General features: G+C 34.5%; 1 protein-coding gene across 1 annotated transcript; it reads left to right on the top strand.

Annotated features, from left to right (window-relative positions):
- Nucleotides 1–649: 649 nt before the first annotated feature.
- LOC129258051 (uncharacterized) lies at nucleotides 650–15,595 on the top strand. Its single transcript, XM_054896521.2, has 7 exons — nucleotides 650–858; nucleotides 7,287–7,572; nucleotides 7,963–8,019; nucleotides 8,352–8,486; nucleotides 10,780–10,917; nucleotides 11,334–11,370; nucleotides 12,269–15,595. The coding sequence occupies exons 2-7, from the start codon at nucleotides 7,306–7,308 to the stop codon at nucleotides 12,442–12,444; spliced, it is 810 nt and encodes a 269-aa protein (XP_054752496.2). The 5' UTR covers nucleotides 650–858; nucleotides 7,287–7,305; the 3' UTR covers nucleotides 12,445–15,595.
- Nucleotides 15,596–17,604: the final 2,009 nt, after the last annotated feature.

Below are 17,604 nucleotides of genomic sequence, written 5' to 3'. Positions count from 1 at the left end.
CCTCATCTGATCTTAGCGCTTCTCGCTGGCATAGCGGGAAAAATCTTGACTACAGGAAAAGCGATGTGAGTTCGAGTCCCAACTGAGGTAACTAAAAAATCGATACAGAAAGTGAATAGACCAGAAATCTCGACAATATTGGGGTGTAAAATTGAACCCGAATTTCTTAGTGTGTAAGGTAGTTATGTTATATTATGTTGTTTATATTAAAATTTCGTTTCTGTATTACGATTTGGTGCATGACGTAAATTAGATTTCTATAATATTTGCACTATGCCAGTTGCCAGTACGATTATTTTTCATGAGAAAAGATGTTTATAGATATATATGTACCTAAAATCAATAGTCAGTTGGTAATATATGATTTATATATTTTGGTTATTTGTTTATAAGAACATATACGTGTTTATGTATGTTTTTTTTCTCAATTATTTCAACCTTAATTTTCACTTAAAATGTAGTATGCATTTACGTGTGTGTTATATTATTTTTAGTATTTTGATTATTGTTTTTTTTTTATCAAACTGGATTATTTCATAATGAATGTGAAAATGTAATCTGGTAATTATGTATGCACTATGATTATAATTCTATGTTATGAGAGAAAAAGAATAAAAACTACCCCCAAAAAAAGTTTAGCGCCCGCTACAGATATAATCTATCCACTGTGTATTGTATCTCTATTCTACATCATTATTCATTCAGTTTTTGCTTGAATTTATTAGTATAAATCCAAACACCGTGAAAGAGCAAATCATTTATTGTATTGTATTGCCCAACTGTGAGACTGATAAATAACTGAGCTGCGACACAGAGTACATAGGGCTTGGTACCAGGCAGACACTTCAAACAACCTAGGTAAGCAAAACTTCAAATTTAACAGGCCGTTATATAGCTCTTTCTTATCGCTTGGATCTCCGAAATGATATGCTAATACCAATATAAATATCATGTGTGATTGAAGTTTGTGTCGCCATTTTATTGGTAGGGTCTAGATCGCCGTGAATGATGATAGAATCCGTGAAAATGGTGTATTAGTGTATTCTTCTCGTCAATCATTTCAGTGCAACTCATTACAGTTTGAAAATAATGTGATGTTAATCAGTGGAACTTACTTATTATTTAATGTAATAAATAGTTACTAAATGATTTTTTTGTATTAAGTGGTACATAGACATGTCGTAGGAAATGAAAGAAAGTATGCATGGGAACGGAGTCCCAATGTGATACACTACCAAAATATATATTACACGGATAGGTCCGAAATAAGGAAAATATCTGGAAAAAGATTATGTTCACTGAGTATGTTTGTTCTCGGATTATTAAAACCTTAGTTTTTTTAGGGGATTCGAAAAAGTTTTCTATAAGCGTGCCATTTAATGTGACTGTTGCATAGAGGGTTGAATGTATACTTGATTCTTTCTATTTGAAAGGAATTATATTCTCTATTATATCAATGGCAAAAAGAAGCTGCTGAAAACTGCTTATCTAATAAAAGAGAGCCAATGGAGTAAATTAGAAAGTCAAAAAAGGGCCTAAGCTTTCGATCCTAGCAGAATCTTCGTCGGAGGCAAAATGACAAACATATAAAGTGGAACAACCATAATATACACCACAAACAAGCTACAGCAACACTAGAAACAAGGAGACAAAAGGGGCATTTGTGAGTAGAGAAGACCAATCAGGTTAGTGAAGGGGATGAAAGAAAATGAGTAGGCAGACACAAAGGGAAGTTAGTGTAAGTAAGGCCAGTAAAAGACCTCAAGCCAAGAGGGATTAAAATAATGAGGCAGGCAACATCAAACAGGATCTGTAACAAAACAGTGATAATGGGATGAAAAACAAGAGAATTAGTGAGAGGTGGGTCAAACAGGTTACAAAGAAAGGCTTAATAAACTGGTGCATAAGAGTGGGGGAAAAAAGGAAAAGAATGGGAAACAACTGATAATGTGCAAAAGACATATAAGTATATATGATAAAGCATTAAACAAACTAAGAGAAGAAGGTAAGTGTAAATATGTATCTATAAGTGATATGTATATAAATATATCAAAAAAAGAAATGTATATGAAAAAATATAAAATACACGTATGGTGTAACTGATATTGTAATCCGCTAGGTGTGACGGCAAAAAAACATAAGACTATATAGTAGAAAAAAAAAAACCTGTATATGTGAAAAAGAGGAAGCAGATTGCCTAAAAAGGTAAAAGCAAATATAGAAGAGAGGGGGTGTATTATGAAGAAACCATAGTATACGTGTAAATAAGCAAATGTGGTAAATCTAAAAGAGGTGAGTGGAGAAAAAACAAATATATATATATATATAATAATTATTATATCGCCTGAATAAGGAAGGAAAAATTGGAGCTGAGCTTGTATGAGATATGGGAGGAAAGTAGAGTAAGAAACTATAATGTAACTATTCAAAAGAGCTGAGTCATAACTTTACAGGATGTTGTGTTAACAGGGTATTGAAATGCAATGTTGACATGTGTACTTCGTTGCTTTATTGTTTGTTTCGCTATTATTGATAGCTATTTTGAAATTAAGTGATTGCAAATTGGTGTTTCCGCACAATAAGTACATACGTCTTCTTTTTTTTTTTACAATTGTATGAGAAATTAATGTGTATGATAATAATAATGTATGTTAATAAATTTTGTGGTATCTTAATGCATTTGTGGAGAATTGTCGGGCTTGATGACACAAAAACTATTATATAATTCAACGAAGTTTTGTATCAGTATTTGGTGAGAAATTGTAGCCTAACCTATTCTATTTTGATCATGAATAAATGAATACGTATTTTCATTTCTGCGACTAAATAATTTTCCTCCATCATGCCCTATATTTCCCTATGTGATAGAAGTATAAAGACGGCATATCTGAATCTTCTGCCAAGTTTTAAGTGAATTAATGACATTGGAATATATTTTTACTGGAAATGGGCTATTTTGTCTCGTAAGTCACCACGAAAAAAATGTAAAACTTAGTCCAAACATCGTATGTGTAACTGTACAATGAATTGAAAAGAAGTCGTGAGATTATTGATTGAAGTGAATGGAAATCAAAAGAGAAGGTAGAGTTATGATGACCTGTCAAAAATAAATTATAAGCAGAATGATACCAATATTTACTTTATATTTATATGGTATTCTCGTATCCGTAGCGTCATACTTTCAATTATGAATATTGCACGTGGCCATTGCTTTGTCTTATAAGGTCATTAAAACATCTCATCCAGATGTTCTTGGTCAGACTAGCACAACGAATATGTCAATAAAAATGAACAGTTTGTCTGATTCCATGAATGTATTGTCATTAATTTTATGTCACTCATATCAATTCCAGAGAAATATATAAATATCATGGGTAACTCCACCGAGTCTGAGGCCGCCTAAATCGAGTAAATTCTAATATACAATAATTTATTTTCTGACTTCTGTCGTAAAAAAAGTGATGGAAATCCTTTTCAAATTTAAAATAGAATGGGATATTGTAAAATTAAAAATCTACCCCTTTTGCTACCACTTATATTGGTCGTATAATAGCATAAATTTAAGAGCCTAGTGCTCAGGGGAAAAAGGAGAGAAGGGAAAATAAAAAGCATGCTGGCATATGCTGGGAAAGAGAAAGAAATATGTCTTTAAGAAACTTTTATAAATTTGGCAACTTCCAATAACTCTGCAGCTGCCAGTTGATATGATCTTACAATGTATGTATCTAAGCATTTCATTTTAATTCATAGAGGTACATGATAGGTGACATTTCCCACGACTATTGCAGTATATCATGTGTCGTATTTTTGTCGCACAGTTCTGCTTTAAAATGCTACGAATTGTGGGTTCACGGTACAATTATATTGAGATCGATTAGTTTCCTCGTTTACGCAATTTTGAGGGTAGACACACAATGTTGGATCTAACAACAATTCTTTTACAAATATCAGCCGCAAGTATTGTGATCATATCCGTTATTGAAAGGTTAAACACATAACATGTTTGAATTGTTTGCTTTGAACCTTGAATAGTGGATCTGCTGGAGTTTTATAAATGCTCTTTGTTTGATCAATTGTTTTATTTCGACGAAACCATGCACAAAAAAATGGAGACTCAGACTCTGTATCCCAAACTTCAAGATCATGGGTTATGAGAGTGTAAACATGCATGAGTTGTGGTAAACATGGTGAAATGCAAAAAAAAAAAAGCACGGAAATTAGAAATGGTTGAACTGTTCTCGTCATATTGCGTAAGGGGGGTATATCCTTCAGTGCAAACAATTCATCAATTTCTGACTCCCGTGTTTCATTTTCTGTTTTTTTTTTGTTTTTTTTTGCGGGGGGGGGGGGCATTTTACCATGTTTACTGCTACTCATGAGCCTCTGAATTCATTCACTGTAGTCATACTTCGCTTTGACACATTTCGAATTTTACATCACAACAAAGAATACCTCCTGATTATCAAAGCGTAAATTTATACTACGTAAAATGGATTCACATTATTTTCGAGAAGTTATATTTCATGACATATGAAATGGTTTTGCGTTCATGATTAATTTTTCCTATAAATTTGGGTTTTTTTAAGTATAAAGTTTTCTTTTTTTGACTTACACGTTATATTGCGCCATTGATAAATGCCTACATGTTAACAGGTACCCCAAACCAACAATAATTCGCCAGGGAAAGTTATCTGTAATTAGCTTAAGTAGAACCTTGGGTTAAAAAAGTAAAAATAAGAAAATAAGCTCATTCTGAAAGACTAATTATTCTCCATCATACTATGAAGAATAGTAGTTGTGAAGTTAAAGAAAAGACTAGATACAAGAGTCTCTTGGACAACACTTTTTACACACTGCTTGGCGGTTTCACCTGGATCTGGATGTGTACGATGCAGGGCCCCCCTGAACATAAACGCATCGGGTGAGAGAGGGCGGAGTGAAGATTAGAAGGTTCTGTCGAGTGTCGATGGCCTTCTTGAATGAGCTTGTCGATGAGTTGATGACAGCGTCACTCAGGTGATTCCACTCAATGATAGTGGATGGGAAGAACGAGTTCCTGTGTTGTTCAGTTCGTGCTCTGATTAGATTGTAACACTTGTTATTACTTGTGTATTACTCGTGTCACAGTTTTCAAATTGTTTGGCACGTATACGTCGTTTGGATTTTGTAGGTTGAGCAAAATTTTGGATTGGGAGAGCTGGTAACTAGATTGCACACGCCTCATTTTTGAGTGAACCCCTAACTCTCAACCTTGTTTTCTCTTTAAAGATCTCATTGAATTCCTTCAACATTCAGTCATGTACTTGAGTGGGTTATTGTTTGATCGACTTGACAAAACTTAGAATGTGCTTTTATAAGTTTAATGAACAATTTTGATTTTATTTTTGGCGACTTATTGTTAGTTTTCGGTGGCAGGTCATCTATATAATTTCTATCATTACTTTAAGGAAATTACTGAACTATAAAGACAGAAGACCCGAACATGTCTGAATACAGTGGTGGCAATATGACAGACTAATTCAATGTTCATGATTTGCTTCTCACAAAATATTCAATGAGCGAAATCTAGTTGAGGACTTAAAAATAAGTTAATCCAATCTCTCTCGATTGTTTGTTATTCACGTCGACAGGGCTCATCGTTCCTTTTGTAATTCCAATGTTAAATCTGAATCCCGCCCTCTTGCTTTTTCCATTCACTTGTGAAATTATTGTCTCAAGTTCGGGGGGGGGGGGTGTTGCACCACAAATTGTCGCCCCGCGACAATTTGCGCGAAATTTGACACCACAAATTGTTACCCCTGAACAAATTGTCGCCTCGCGACAATTTGCGCTGCACGTGCCGGTCTCAATTTTTTTTAGCATATTGTGCCAATTTGTGTCGGCAAAAAGAAACCTAGAACCACGAATTGTCGCCCATTACACAAATTGTCTTCAACCACCAGTCTGGTGTGTAGTGTATGTGCTTCCGAGTGTGTGTCGTTTGTGGTAAGGTTGTGTTAGATGTGAGCGTTGTACTAGGGTGCGTGTGTGTGTGTGTGAGGGTGTGTATGTATATGTGTGTATTATTATCATTATTATTTTTTATTATTATTATTATATATATATATATATTTTTTTTTTTTTTTGGGGGGGGGGGGGTATATCCACTTTGTGTAGCAGTAGCAGTTGGTTGTAGTAGGTCCATGGTCAAACACTCTGATCGTCTAATACCATACGAGCTAAACCCATTTGCTCTAGTAACAGTTTGGTCTAAATCTAAATTCCACTTGGTCTAATGTATGTGACTTGGTCAAATATTATTTGTCGGTATAATTGCCGAATCGTCGAATATTATTTGTCGGTATAATTGCCGAATCGTCGAATAGCCAAATGGTCTAATCGCCTTTTCGACTTTTCAGTCTGTTACGGGATTGACCAAGTAGTGTTAGACCAATTAGATATTAGACCAAATACAAATTAGACCGAATGGAAATTAGACAGAATGGTAAATAGGCAAAATGACAATTAGACCAAAAGGTAAACTGGTTGGAGACAAAATGGAATTAGACCATGTATAGGATGTGGCTAAACGGCCATTAGATAAATCGGATCTACACCAACTGGCAATTTACCTTTGGGAAGGCTAATATATAGAGAACAGCAGCAGAGCCAGTGGAAAAATCGGTTTTTATCCACATGGTTTAACAACAGTTAGACTTATTCTCCGTTTGTCTAATAACACATGGGGCTTAACCCATTTGGTCTACTAATAAGTTGGTCTAATTTGCAATTGGTCTAGTATATACTTGGTCTAATTCTCATTTGGTCAATGACCAATTCGTCTAATAGCCAAATGGTCTAATTACATTTGCTACTCTACATGACCTATTTTATTTGTATAAGTTTTAAGTGAAATTGGGAGACAATTTGTGGTGTCCCCTCCTCCATAAATTGTCGCCTAAATGAGGCGAACATTTGTGCAGTGTGACAATATTTGTGGTGTCAGATTTTCACAAAATGTCGCGGGACGACAACTTGTGCAGGGGCGACAATTTGTTGTGCAACAGGAGGAGGCATTGGAACTTACATTACGTGACATGTGGGGAGTTGCTCGAATATACCGTCGCAAATAAAAAACTTAAATCAGAGTTCTCTTATTCCCTGATGGATTGTCAGAAAACATTCACCAATATTTTTCTCTAAGCTTTCTGCTGTTATTAAAACCAACCTATTGTCAAGGTGAACTTCCCCTTTATAACTAAGTTATCACCAATCAAACTATCGATATCTCTTTAATCCCTGTGCAGTGAACTTAAACAACTGAAAATGCAGACCACATCTTATCCGACCCAGCCGGGAGTCCCGGGTCAGACGGTCTATGTTCATCAGCCTGCTCCAGTCAACTATTCTTCTACTGTCCAGAATCCAAACTCGACGAGTGGTGTGTCTCAGAACTTCAATGGAGCAGCAGGAAGAGCAACCGGTTGGATACAACTTTTTCTTGGTATTGGGAGCATCGTCGTTGCTATTGCCGAGATCGTTCTCGGGACCGGAGTAGGCTTTACCGGCATGGGCATATGGGCGAGTGTTCTTGTAAGTTAGGTCCAATGTAAAAATTGTCACTTACGAAGGCTATAATACCTGATCTTTTCACCAACACTGTTATTTTTTTTTTAACAACGCTGTTTACTATATTATGAATCGTACAGTAGTTGTATAAACAGTGTAAAAAAGTGTTTAAAATCTTTAACAACAAAGTTTAATTTCTAATATTTTCTATAATATAATAATATATAGTAATTATTATTATAATAATATTTGATATGATAATTTCTAATAAATTAGGCATGGTTGTTTAACCTGTTCAACAACTACTGGACGATTAATATAGTAAACAGTGTTGTTTAATTATTTTTACTGTGAAGCCCTGCATCTTTTCTGTCATTTCCTTTGATTCATAAATTCGATTATCATCCTCTGTAGTTCTACATTCCTACTGGAATCTTGGGAATATGCACCTACCAAAAGAACAACTGTGTGGTATGTATTATTGTTTTCTTCGTTCATATATATAGTCTTAAATCAATATCACAGTCTTTTAAACCAAGTGGGAGCATTAGAACACTGACAGCTTTGAGTTTAAATGACTTTTTGGAGGGAGTGGGGAAGATGGTATGAAATAAATAACAAAGAAACACATATGAAATCGTATTTTTATATCAAAGTTCAATTTGACAAATACACACCTACCAGCTTTGAATGATCCCAAATATGATAGGACAGCAACTGCATGACCTCTATAATATATTTTAACATTTGACGTTGTCTTGATACCTGAATATTCTGTTTAATATTCTGCATTGTTTTCTTAGATCATTGCCTATCTAACGATGTGCATCATATCTGCTGTTTGTGCCTTCATTCAAATGGTTGCTGGTTCTATTAGTTCGAGTATTACGAGTGGACTATCATGCTATATTTATGAGTACTGCGGAGGTAGTATTTTGGTAGGTAGATGAAATTAGTTTCGGTTATTCATGGTGAATAATAAACAAAACATTCTCATAAAAAAAAGGAATACAATCTTTTATACGAGCATCTCATTAGTTGGGCCAATCACACCCCTTTTCAAAGCATTTGATTTAATTTCGATGATTTTCCACAAACTCTAATGTAGCGTGAGAAAAGTTGCAGTTGATAACCAGGGAATCTCAATTTCAACTTTACCACGTAAACAGAATGTACAAGCTGTAATTTTCGCGGGGGTTTTATTTTCGCGGATTTCGCGAATTGCCGATCGGCCGCGAATTTAACAACACGCGAAAATATTGACACACTTGTTAGTCAGTGCCAATGTCCCCAACAGCAAAGCTTTGCTATTGAAAACATACTGTGTAGTGAGAAAATGGAGATATGCACCTCTATATGTACAAAAAATAAGGCTTAGAAAGTACAGTTAGTGATTCAAAAAGTTAGCTAGAATTTCACTTTTTTTAATTTCTCAAACAAAATCAGAGCCTAAAGTATTTTCTAACATTATTTTATCAATATCTATACACTCATTGTAATATTAAAATGTATTTTCCATGAAATAATTTGATATTATTGTCATCTGATTGACTCTATTACACACGTATTGGCAGCTATTTGCATACTCATTAATATTCATAAGTCACATGACCAGAGCTTTTACAGTTGAAGATTCTGTTCACAAAATTCCACATTTTTGCAGTTTTACCAACTTTTTGAAAAATTAATAGAACAAAACACAAATTCTAACGATTGCTTAACCCTATAAATTACAGATCAAACTTATGGCATGATGAATTTTCAGATCTAAAGGTAAAAAAATTGAAATTTAAACCACCTTTTTCCACAGTTTGTAACTGTTTTTACAGGGACATATTTATGTACAAAAGACACATCAGCATGGAATTTGAGGAGTAGAGATTTGCACGTGATTAATTTAGCACTAGTTTTGCTTCTTTTAAATGCTGTGGAAATGTTTTCTACATCTTCCGATCGCGAATTTAACAACCCGCGAAAATGTCGGGACCCCCGCGATTCGCGAAAAATTCTGTACGCGAAAATAACAGCTTCTACAGTAAATATGTTTCATTGGAATTATGCGATCAGAAAAGCAGTTTTAAAGAGAGAAATGGTGACCGACATTTCAATGTCTTACAATCAAGTAATGTATATGAAATGGTCTGATTCATCTAATAATTTCTGCAAAATAGGATTCAGCTTACTGCGCTATTATCGCAGCTCATGGCTATGTAAGTGGTGTAAATAAGTTTGTTTCTGAAATTATTAGCAACTATTATCAGTGTTTAAACAAAATTGCAAAATTTTGCAAACGAATAAAAGACATTTTAATTTTAGATAGTCGATAATGAAATGCTTGTACGAGAACATAAATAGATAATAGGTGGAAAAGGAATTCTCGATTCTTATCTCGGCTTGGCGGTCTTTGGCGAGGCATCAGTCCAAATTTTGCCACTTTCCACCTACGTGTTAAATGGGTATTATTTATGATTTGGAAGCCAATGTAATGTGACTATCAATTTAGTTTGGAAACTACTGCTGAATTGCTCCCTATACGGAGTGAAGAATGCGCTTGCACAATTGTGCGAACAAGTCGCGGAAAATCAACGGTATATCTGCAAAGCGCTACGAAACGCCGCGGAGTTTTGTAGGGTAATACTAGTATACGGGGAATGGTGGGGGGGGGGGGGTACTTAGATTTGGTTTGGACGGCGGTGTGCAGCTGAAGGTTCAAAACCCATTCCCATATTTATGGGTCATTTCTGCTAACAAAATACCCATTATTAAGGATTTATTAAAATTTGACAAGCACCCCCCCCCAAAAGAAAAAAAGAAAGAAAGAAGTTATCACCCAGAATTGGAGGACAATATGGACCCATGTTTAAGGCCAGTATCTAAAAATTGGAGCCATGTTTAGGGCTTTTCCAGCATAAAACCATACCCCATGTTTAGGGATTTCTTCCAAAAAAAGCGACCACATCCCCGTATGCCTTATTTCGTCACGGTGAGTACCCCCCCCCCCAGGCTAGTATTTTATATCCGAACAATGCGCCGTTCCGATGTGCGCTATATACAAATGCGGATTATTATCATTGTTATGATTCATGAATGGATGATAAAAGAATACATCTATGGATACAGTAGTAAAAAATAAATAAAGAAAGATTGAAAGTGAGTAGTTAGGAGATTTAGATAAAGGAAGGGAAAATTAAACAGAAAATTATCTTTATTCTCTCGAATTCAATTGAATAGGCTGGGAGAGTCGCAAGTGACGCTCTGTTGGCGGTTCTTGGAGTGATTGAGATGGTGGTTGCTATTGTAGGCTCAGCTTACTGCTGCGGTGGTATGGCGTGTGCCCATTCCTCCCCAACAACTACTACTACCACTGTGGTAAGTTAATACACTTAATAATCATTTAAGGGGTACTCCGGGTTGAAAATAATATGATTTGAACAAATGAAGAAAAACCAGACAAACAGAACACTGAAAATTTGATCAAAATTGGACAAGGAATAAAAAGTTATGGCATTTTAAAGATTTGCATCATTCCGGTGAAACGGCTCTAGGCATGTCTTCATGAATATTCTATAGGCAAACTGATCATGTCATATCCCCACTTGTTGTTTTGTATCTTATTTTATGAAATTAGGTTTATTCATTTTTCTTTTCTTCAAGAACCAACAATTTGAATAACTATTTAAGTGCATTAGATATTCATTGCTGTAACTTATTTATTTACAAGGGAGACACATTCAGTTTTGTTGAAATTTTGCAATTATGACAATTCTTTAAATTTGTTTTTGCAGTACACCCAGCAGGCGGCCCCAATGGTGGTGACAACTGGTATGTTGATTCTGCATTTTACGTGGGATGTTTTGTTTGTGCCCATTGTGACCCATTCATTTTAGACCTTGATTGTATTTATTTATTTATTTTTCGAAAAAAAAGTAAACCGCGTTATTCTAAGTCGAGACGAACATACTAAAATGCTTGGTGAGTGGAGAACGTTTGCGGAAAAAAACATTTTGTAAGTAAGGGCTTGTAAAATGTGGCAAAAATGAGTCTGCTAACAGTTTCAAGAAAAGTTAGTGAATAAAACATTAATATGATTTCAAGCTAGTTAACACCGAGTAATAACATAACACATTAACTATTTGGGTAAGTTATTCAAGAAAATAGATATAGTCATCTAAAAATCAGGGAAAACATATTAGAATAAAGCTTTAATTTTGTGTTTGGTAGTTTAGGCACATTTTAGAAGAAAAAAATGTTTTCATGTGATTAAATGATGCGTGTGTTTCAACTGGGATTTTCCCATTCGATCACTTTTTGGAAATCAAATAATATTTTTTTGTGGATATTGATGATTGCTTTCTTTTTAAAACTAAAATTAACTTTTTTTTTAATTTGTGACGATTCACACATACACTGCGAAATCACATTTGATTGTATTTACACCGCAGTCACACCGCAGTTACACCGCAGTCACACCCCGAAACCAACTCCGAGTCGATCAAATATATCCATACGAATTTCAAATGACATAATTATCATCGGTCGGTTTTAAGTCGGTTACTTGAATGTGACTGCGTCATTACTTTTCTTACAGCTGAAATCAAATCAAGATTGAACTTCTGATAAGGAAATAAATAAAGCTTTATATTCTAAAAGTCTTGTGTTAGATTCGTACCTACTAAAATTATTTTTTCGATCGATTGAAATTCCAATTATCCCTCATCAGGCCAATTTCCACAGCCAGTGGGGATCGCTCAACCCCCTCCAGCTTACAACGTTCAGCAGGCCTACCCTCCAGCGGGCCAACCTGCCCCTCAAGCCGGATACAACCAAGCTGCAGCTGCCCCTTACAACCAGCAAGCTGTTGGAGTACCAACCAAATCTGGGGGAATGGTGGCCTGAATCTTCAACTCTGCTCTGTGTCTGTCCGAATTAATTTCTCTAAAATACAATGATCAATTTAAGAAGAAAATACATACATTGAAGGAAGAGGGAAACAATTAATATCCATGAAATACAATTATTGTATTTCATGGATATTGTTTTTTCTTAAAAGAATACTTTATACCTTATGAATTTGAAAATGGAGTTGACGCATATACAATGACAAACCTGTGAACCCGTGTAAACAAATTGTGCTATACAGTGCGTCCCACAAAAAACGAAACCGAGATTTAGCGATGATTTATCATAACTTAATCATGAATACAAAAGACAAATGACCAATCAATGTAAAGCTTAGGATCTCCTCTTTCATCTGACATTACTTAGATTATTCCTCATTCACGCATGAGCAAAATCAATTTGAAGAAAGGATACCAAAAAGTCATTTGGCGGGGGGTATCTGAATTTCAAAAAGAAATTCAAATGCCTAAAAAGTTCAATATCTGCTCTTTTATTTGAAACCTTAATCACTAAAAATGGTCGAGAAGTAAAAAAGTTATGTTCCCTCGAAACAATGCTTGTATTTCCATAATTTCATTAAATAAACGTGTTTTCACCGATTTCCCACAGAAGCTATCGAACGGTTAACAAAAGACTTAATGCATGGCTGATCGTCAACAAAACGGAGTATCGAGTGAGTTTGAACGCCAGCCTGTAAAACCTCTTCATTTTATGAAATTATTGAAATTCAAGCCTTATTTCAAATAACCAGAACTTTGTTATTTCTTGACCATTTCCTGTAATAGAGGTATCAAATTAAAGAGCAGATATTGAACTTTTCAAAAATGGGGTTTCGTTTTGAAACCCAGATACAGCCCGCCAAATTAATTTTTGGTATCCCCTCTTCAAATTGTTGTTGCTCACTCATGCGTGAATGAGAAATAATCTTATGTTATGATAAATCATCGATAAATCACGGTTTCGTTTTTTGTGGGACGCACTGTATCTTAGGACTTGTTTCATTAGTTTATGCTAAATATATGGATTTGCTTGATACATTTATTCCTACAATGAACCCACTTCGTATGTAAACTTTGTTGTAATTTCCTTTTTTACATCATTTTTTATTTTCTTTATAATTCAATTTACAATTGAATCAAGAAGACTTCTAGTATAGCAGTGGAAAGGAATATAATCCTTATGTTTTTTAGAACTTGTAATGCGTATCCAATTTAAACAGGGTGAATAAAGAGTGCAATGAATCATGATACAATGCAAGATGCAAATTACAAATTAAAATGAACACAAAATAATCGATTTTTTAAAAATGGCATACATAGTGAATCCAATCATATTGATTTTGTACAACGGTTGGAGAGAAGATGATAACACATATTACATACATCTATTTTCGTAATGGGGTGCTTTCTGAAAGGCTTCCTGTGGCCTCAATATTAGTTGGTTCATATTGACGATTGGGATGCGTACAAACCATGCAATGTATTTCAAATATATAAATATCTTTCAGTGATATTAAAATACTATTTATTCAAAAGAAAATGTTCTTAACTTAAACCTTGACCCTAAAATGTAACATGTCTCTGCTACTCATCCGTTGATATACCGTTTGTCACTGGAACAATGCATACCAATTGGGATTGAGAAAACTAATTGAAAAATATTGACATGTTTTTTGCATTATTGGCCAGTAAGCAAGAACTGTATTCACGTCGCCCGTAGAGTCGTATGACAACGAACATTCATGACATGTATTATAAATTAAATTATTACATTATAGACTGTATTCATACGTTCTTTTAGAAATTTCACACTCAATCATCGGCACGATAAACGAAATGAAATCAAATGAGGCCTAACAGGTTCACTCAAAACCTATCATCCGAAATAGTACAGATATGTATACATTTAGCTTGTCATGTGTGTTGCTATGTGGTGGCTTGTTTTTTAATTTCTTTCGGAAGTATGGTTACATTTTTTTTTCAAATAGGTTGTAGTAAAATAATAGAAGCTCTGTTTTTCAGTACTATCCTGAGTTAAATTTCGGTTTAATCATATTTAAAGCTTTATTCTAATTATTTCTAAGTTTCATTCATACGGTTTGTGAGGTATAATGTTGAACATGTGTAATGTCTTTCGTTTTTGTTTTGTTTCTTTATAGAGATTCAATATTTTTTTAAACTGAATATTCAATATAATTCGTACTCATTCATCGTTAATAATAGTTAATGATAGTTACAGAAGGTCAGCTGGAGAGCATATATATTTTCATATGTTTTACAAAACAAGAAAACATTGCCGTACGCAGACATTTTTCGCTTACGTGTAAACTTTTTCGAGAAAAACAACAACTCAAAAGCGCGGGATCGAATTGACCGAGTTTGTCATTGGGGCTTTTTTTTTGCATTCTGTCGAGTGAAAATGAAGGATTTGGTGCATACTTAATATGAATTTTGTAAAGATTGTCAGTAAAAAAGTTTCCATACAAGAATTGAACTTAACTGTTCCATTATGGTAAAATCAAGTGCATGGGTTCTTCATCATGCTCATTATTTTGTCGTATATATTTGATTAGAAAATCGTTTATATTTCATGCCATATTTTTTGCAGGCTTGAACACATTTTGTTTTATGCAGACGTTAATTATTACACATTTATGACATTGTAATGTATTTTTACAAAATAAAAAGATACATCGTGGAACGTTGCTGATTTGATCATAATATATATAGGACAACCTTTACAATTTGAGGTTAGCCAAACTGATTGAACACATTAAATTGAGTTGTTTACTGATTAAACCGTAAAACAGTTAATCGGTGCGGTACTATGGAGACTTGGGGGTAACCTCATTATGATTTTTCATGTTGTGGTAATATAATGGTGGAAAATAATGTAAAGAGGATACAGAAGAATATCACAAAACTGAAATCTGGGCCTTGTGATTCCATCTTATCTCATATTCAATTTAAAAAACAAACATGACATTTCATTTCATTGACGAATGACAGAATTAGTTTTTTCCTTCCCATAACAAGTCTCGCCCCCAGCGCCTTGTGCTGTGTGCGGGGACATCAAATGCCTTTTTATTTGTATTTGTATCCAAATCCAGACGATGAATACGAAATTAAACGAAACATACCCAACGCCATTGTTTTGTTTCAAATCTCTTGATTATTTTTTGGCTGTCAAATAATTACGTTGTAAGAATGGTTTTACTTCATTGGTTAAGAATCATAATAGTCTTTCTTTGACCGTTTCGAATAGCTATCGACATTGGAGATGTAAAATACGTTAGAAAGGAAAGAGTTCAGGTCATATTAATGTTTACATGGTTGAATTCACATATACGGGCCCTCCTAGACTTCCGGTTACTGCTACTGGTATTCTTCCACTGCGCAACCTACATAATTGACCTTCATCTCGACCCTTTGGTTTAATGGTATCACCGTCAAAATGATTATCAAAGGTCAAGTCCTAAATAGAGAAAATTCTAACTAGCTTAAAGCTGAAAATTTCATCAAAATCGGATATCAATTTATAAAGTTTGATATTTTAAAGTTTCGATTATTTTCACAAAACAGTGATATGCACAACTGGGTGACATTTTTGCAGATTTGACAATAAGGACCAACTTGACTTAACCATATAGTATTAAACAATACTAATTCCACATGTTCATGGAGGAAATACCCGACAATGAGGAGAAAAATATAATATTTCATATAATAAAATACAAAATAAATAGTGAGTGGATGACATCATCAGTTTCCTCATTTGCATACAGACCAGGATGTGATTATAACTGTTTTGTGAAATTAAGCGAAACTTTAAAATGTCATAACTTTCTTATTTCAAATCCGATTTTAATGAAATTTTCAGTGTTATGCTTATTGGATTTTTCTTTCTTAATTCAAATCAATTTTTTGTTGGGGTGGACTTGTCCATTAGGGGAAAGAAATATAGAGAGAGGAGAACAAACAGGAAAGAGAAGGGGGCTGGATGGAGAATGAGAGGAAGCACCGTAAAGTGATTAAAAACAGAATGAAGCAGAAGGACCAAGGATAAAAACACGAGATGGGGAAAGATGGAGAATGAAAAAAATATCAACAACCAATCAACTTTCTTATGGACGAGGGAGTTCATCATGTTCATTGTAATAAATGATTCTACAATGAAATATTTTGAATAAAATAACTTTTGGATTTTTTTTTAGAACACACGTTGGTGTGGGTGTGCGTGTGTGTGGGGGTGTTTGAAAGAGGTGTGTATCTGTGAGAGAGAGAGAGAGATATAGAGGAGAAAGAGAGAGAGAGAGAAGAGAGGGTGAGAGAGAAGAAGAGAGGAGGAGGGAGGAATGGAAGGAACTCTTGGGAGATAGATGCAGTGAGCTCTAGGAAAGATAACCAAATTAATGGGAAAAGGACTTCAAAGACGCGCTTAGCAATCAGATAGGCATGATATATAGGAGAAGGGTATAACAATAACATTTTTATGTTATGCGTTATCCCCGGGTAGATCAATTTTACAACTGTAGTAGCTACCCTGGGTAAATAAAACGTTTTTTTTTTGTTATTATATAAAAAGAACATATAGCGGCATAAAACTGTGTGAGGGTGATGAGAGGAAAGGGACAGCTCGAGCTGAATAGAAGATGAGAAGGTCTACTGTGGGAGTAAAATAAAACCGAGACACAATACTCAGTGTGTGGTGAGTGCGTGTGTGGGTGGGAATTTGTAAACAGTGGATATAGCATTACCGAAGAGCCTTGGAAATAAATTTGGCGATACAGGAAAGGAGTATATTTCTGAGAAAGAAAATAACGTTAAGTGAGAAAGAATCATATAAATATTGAAATAGATAAACAAATATTGAATTATTATTATCATCATTAAGTGGTAAGGCAAAGATGGTAAATAATAAAGTGCATGATCTTTTAGAATAGACATATTAGAAATGAGTTAAAGAGGGATTCTGAATTTCAATCCGTTATTAGGTTAATTTCGGAAAGGGTTTATATTTTTATAGAACATATGAAAAATATATATTTAATGTAGAGAGAGACGAGCGCCCGCTACACCGATGCAGCAAGGTTTATGATATTAGGTATTCCACTTCATCCAATATTTGCTTCAATAGAGTTATACCTCTATACAAAAA

The sequence above is a fragment of the Lytechinus pictus genome, chromosome 1, assembly GCF_037042905.1.
Source record: "Lytechinus pictus isolate F3 Inbred chromosome 1, Lp3.0, whole genome shotgun sequence".
Lineage (NCBI taxonomy): Eukaryota > Metazoa > Echinodermata > Echinoidea > Temnopleuroida > Toxopneustidae > Lytechinus > Lytechinus pictus.
The sequence above is the reverse complement of the archived record's forward strand: the minus strand, read 5'-3'. Positions and strand labels throughout refer to the sequence as shown.

What these genes read in the sequence shown, in the direction of transcription:
- LOC129258051 (XM_054896521.2), top strand. Translation starts at nt 7,306, where the DNA reads ATGCAGACCACATCTTATCCGACCCAGCCGGGAGTCCCGGGTCAGACG. An exon ending in GCATATGGGCGAGTGTTCTT is followed by an intron (nt 7,573 to 7,962) that starts GTAAGTTAGGTC and finishes CATCCTCTGTAG; the next exon opens with TTCTACATTCCTACTGGAAT. An exon ending in ACTGCGGAGGTAGTATTTTG is followed by an intron (nt 8,487 to 10,779) that starts GTAGGTAGATGA and finishes TCAATTGAATAG; the next exon opens with GCTGGGAGAGTCGCAAGTGA.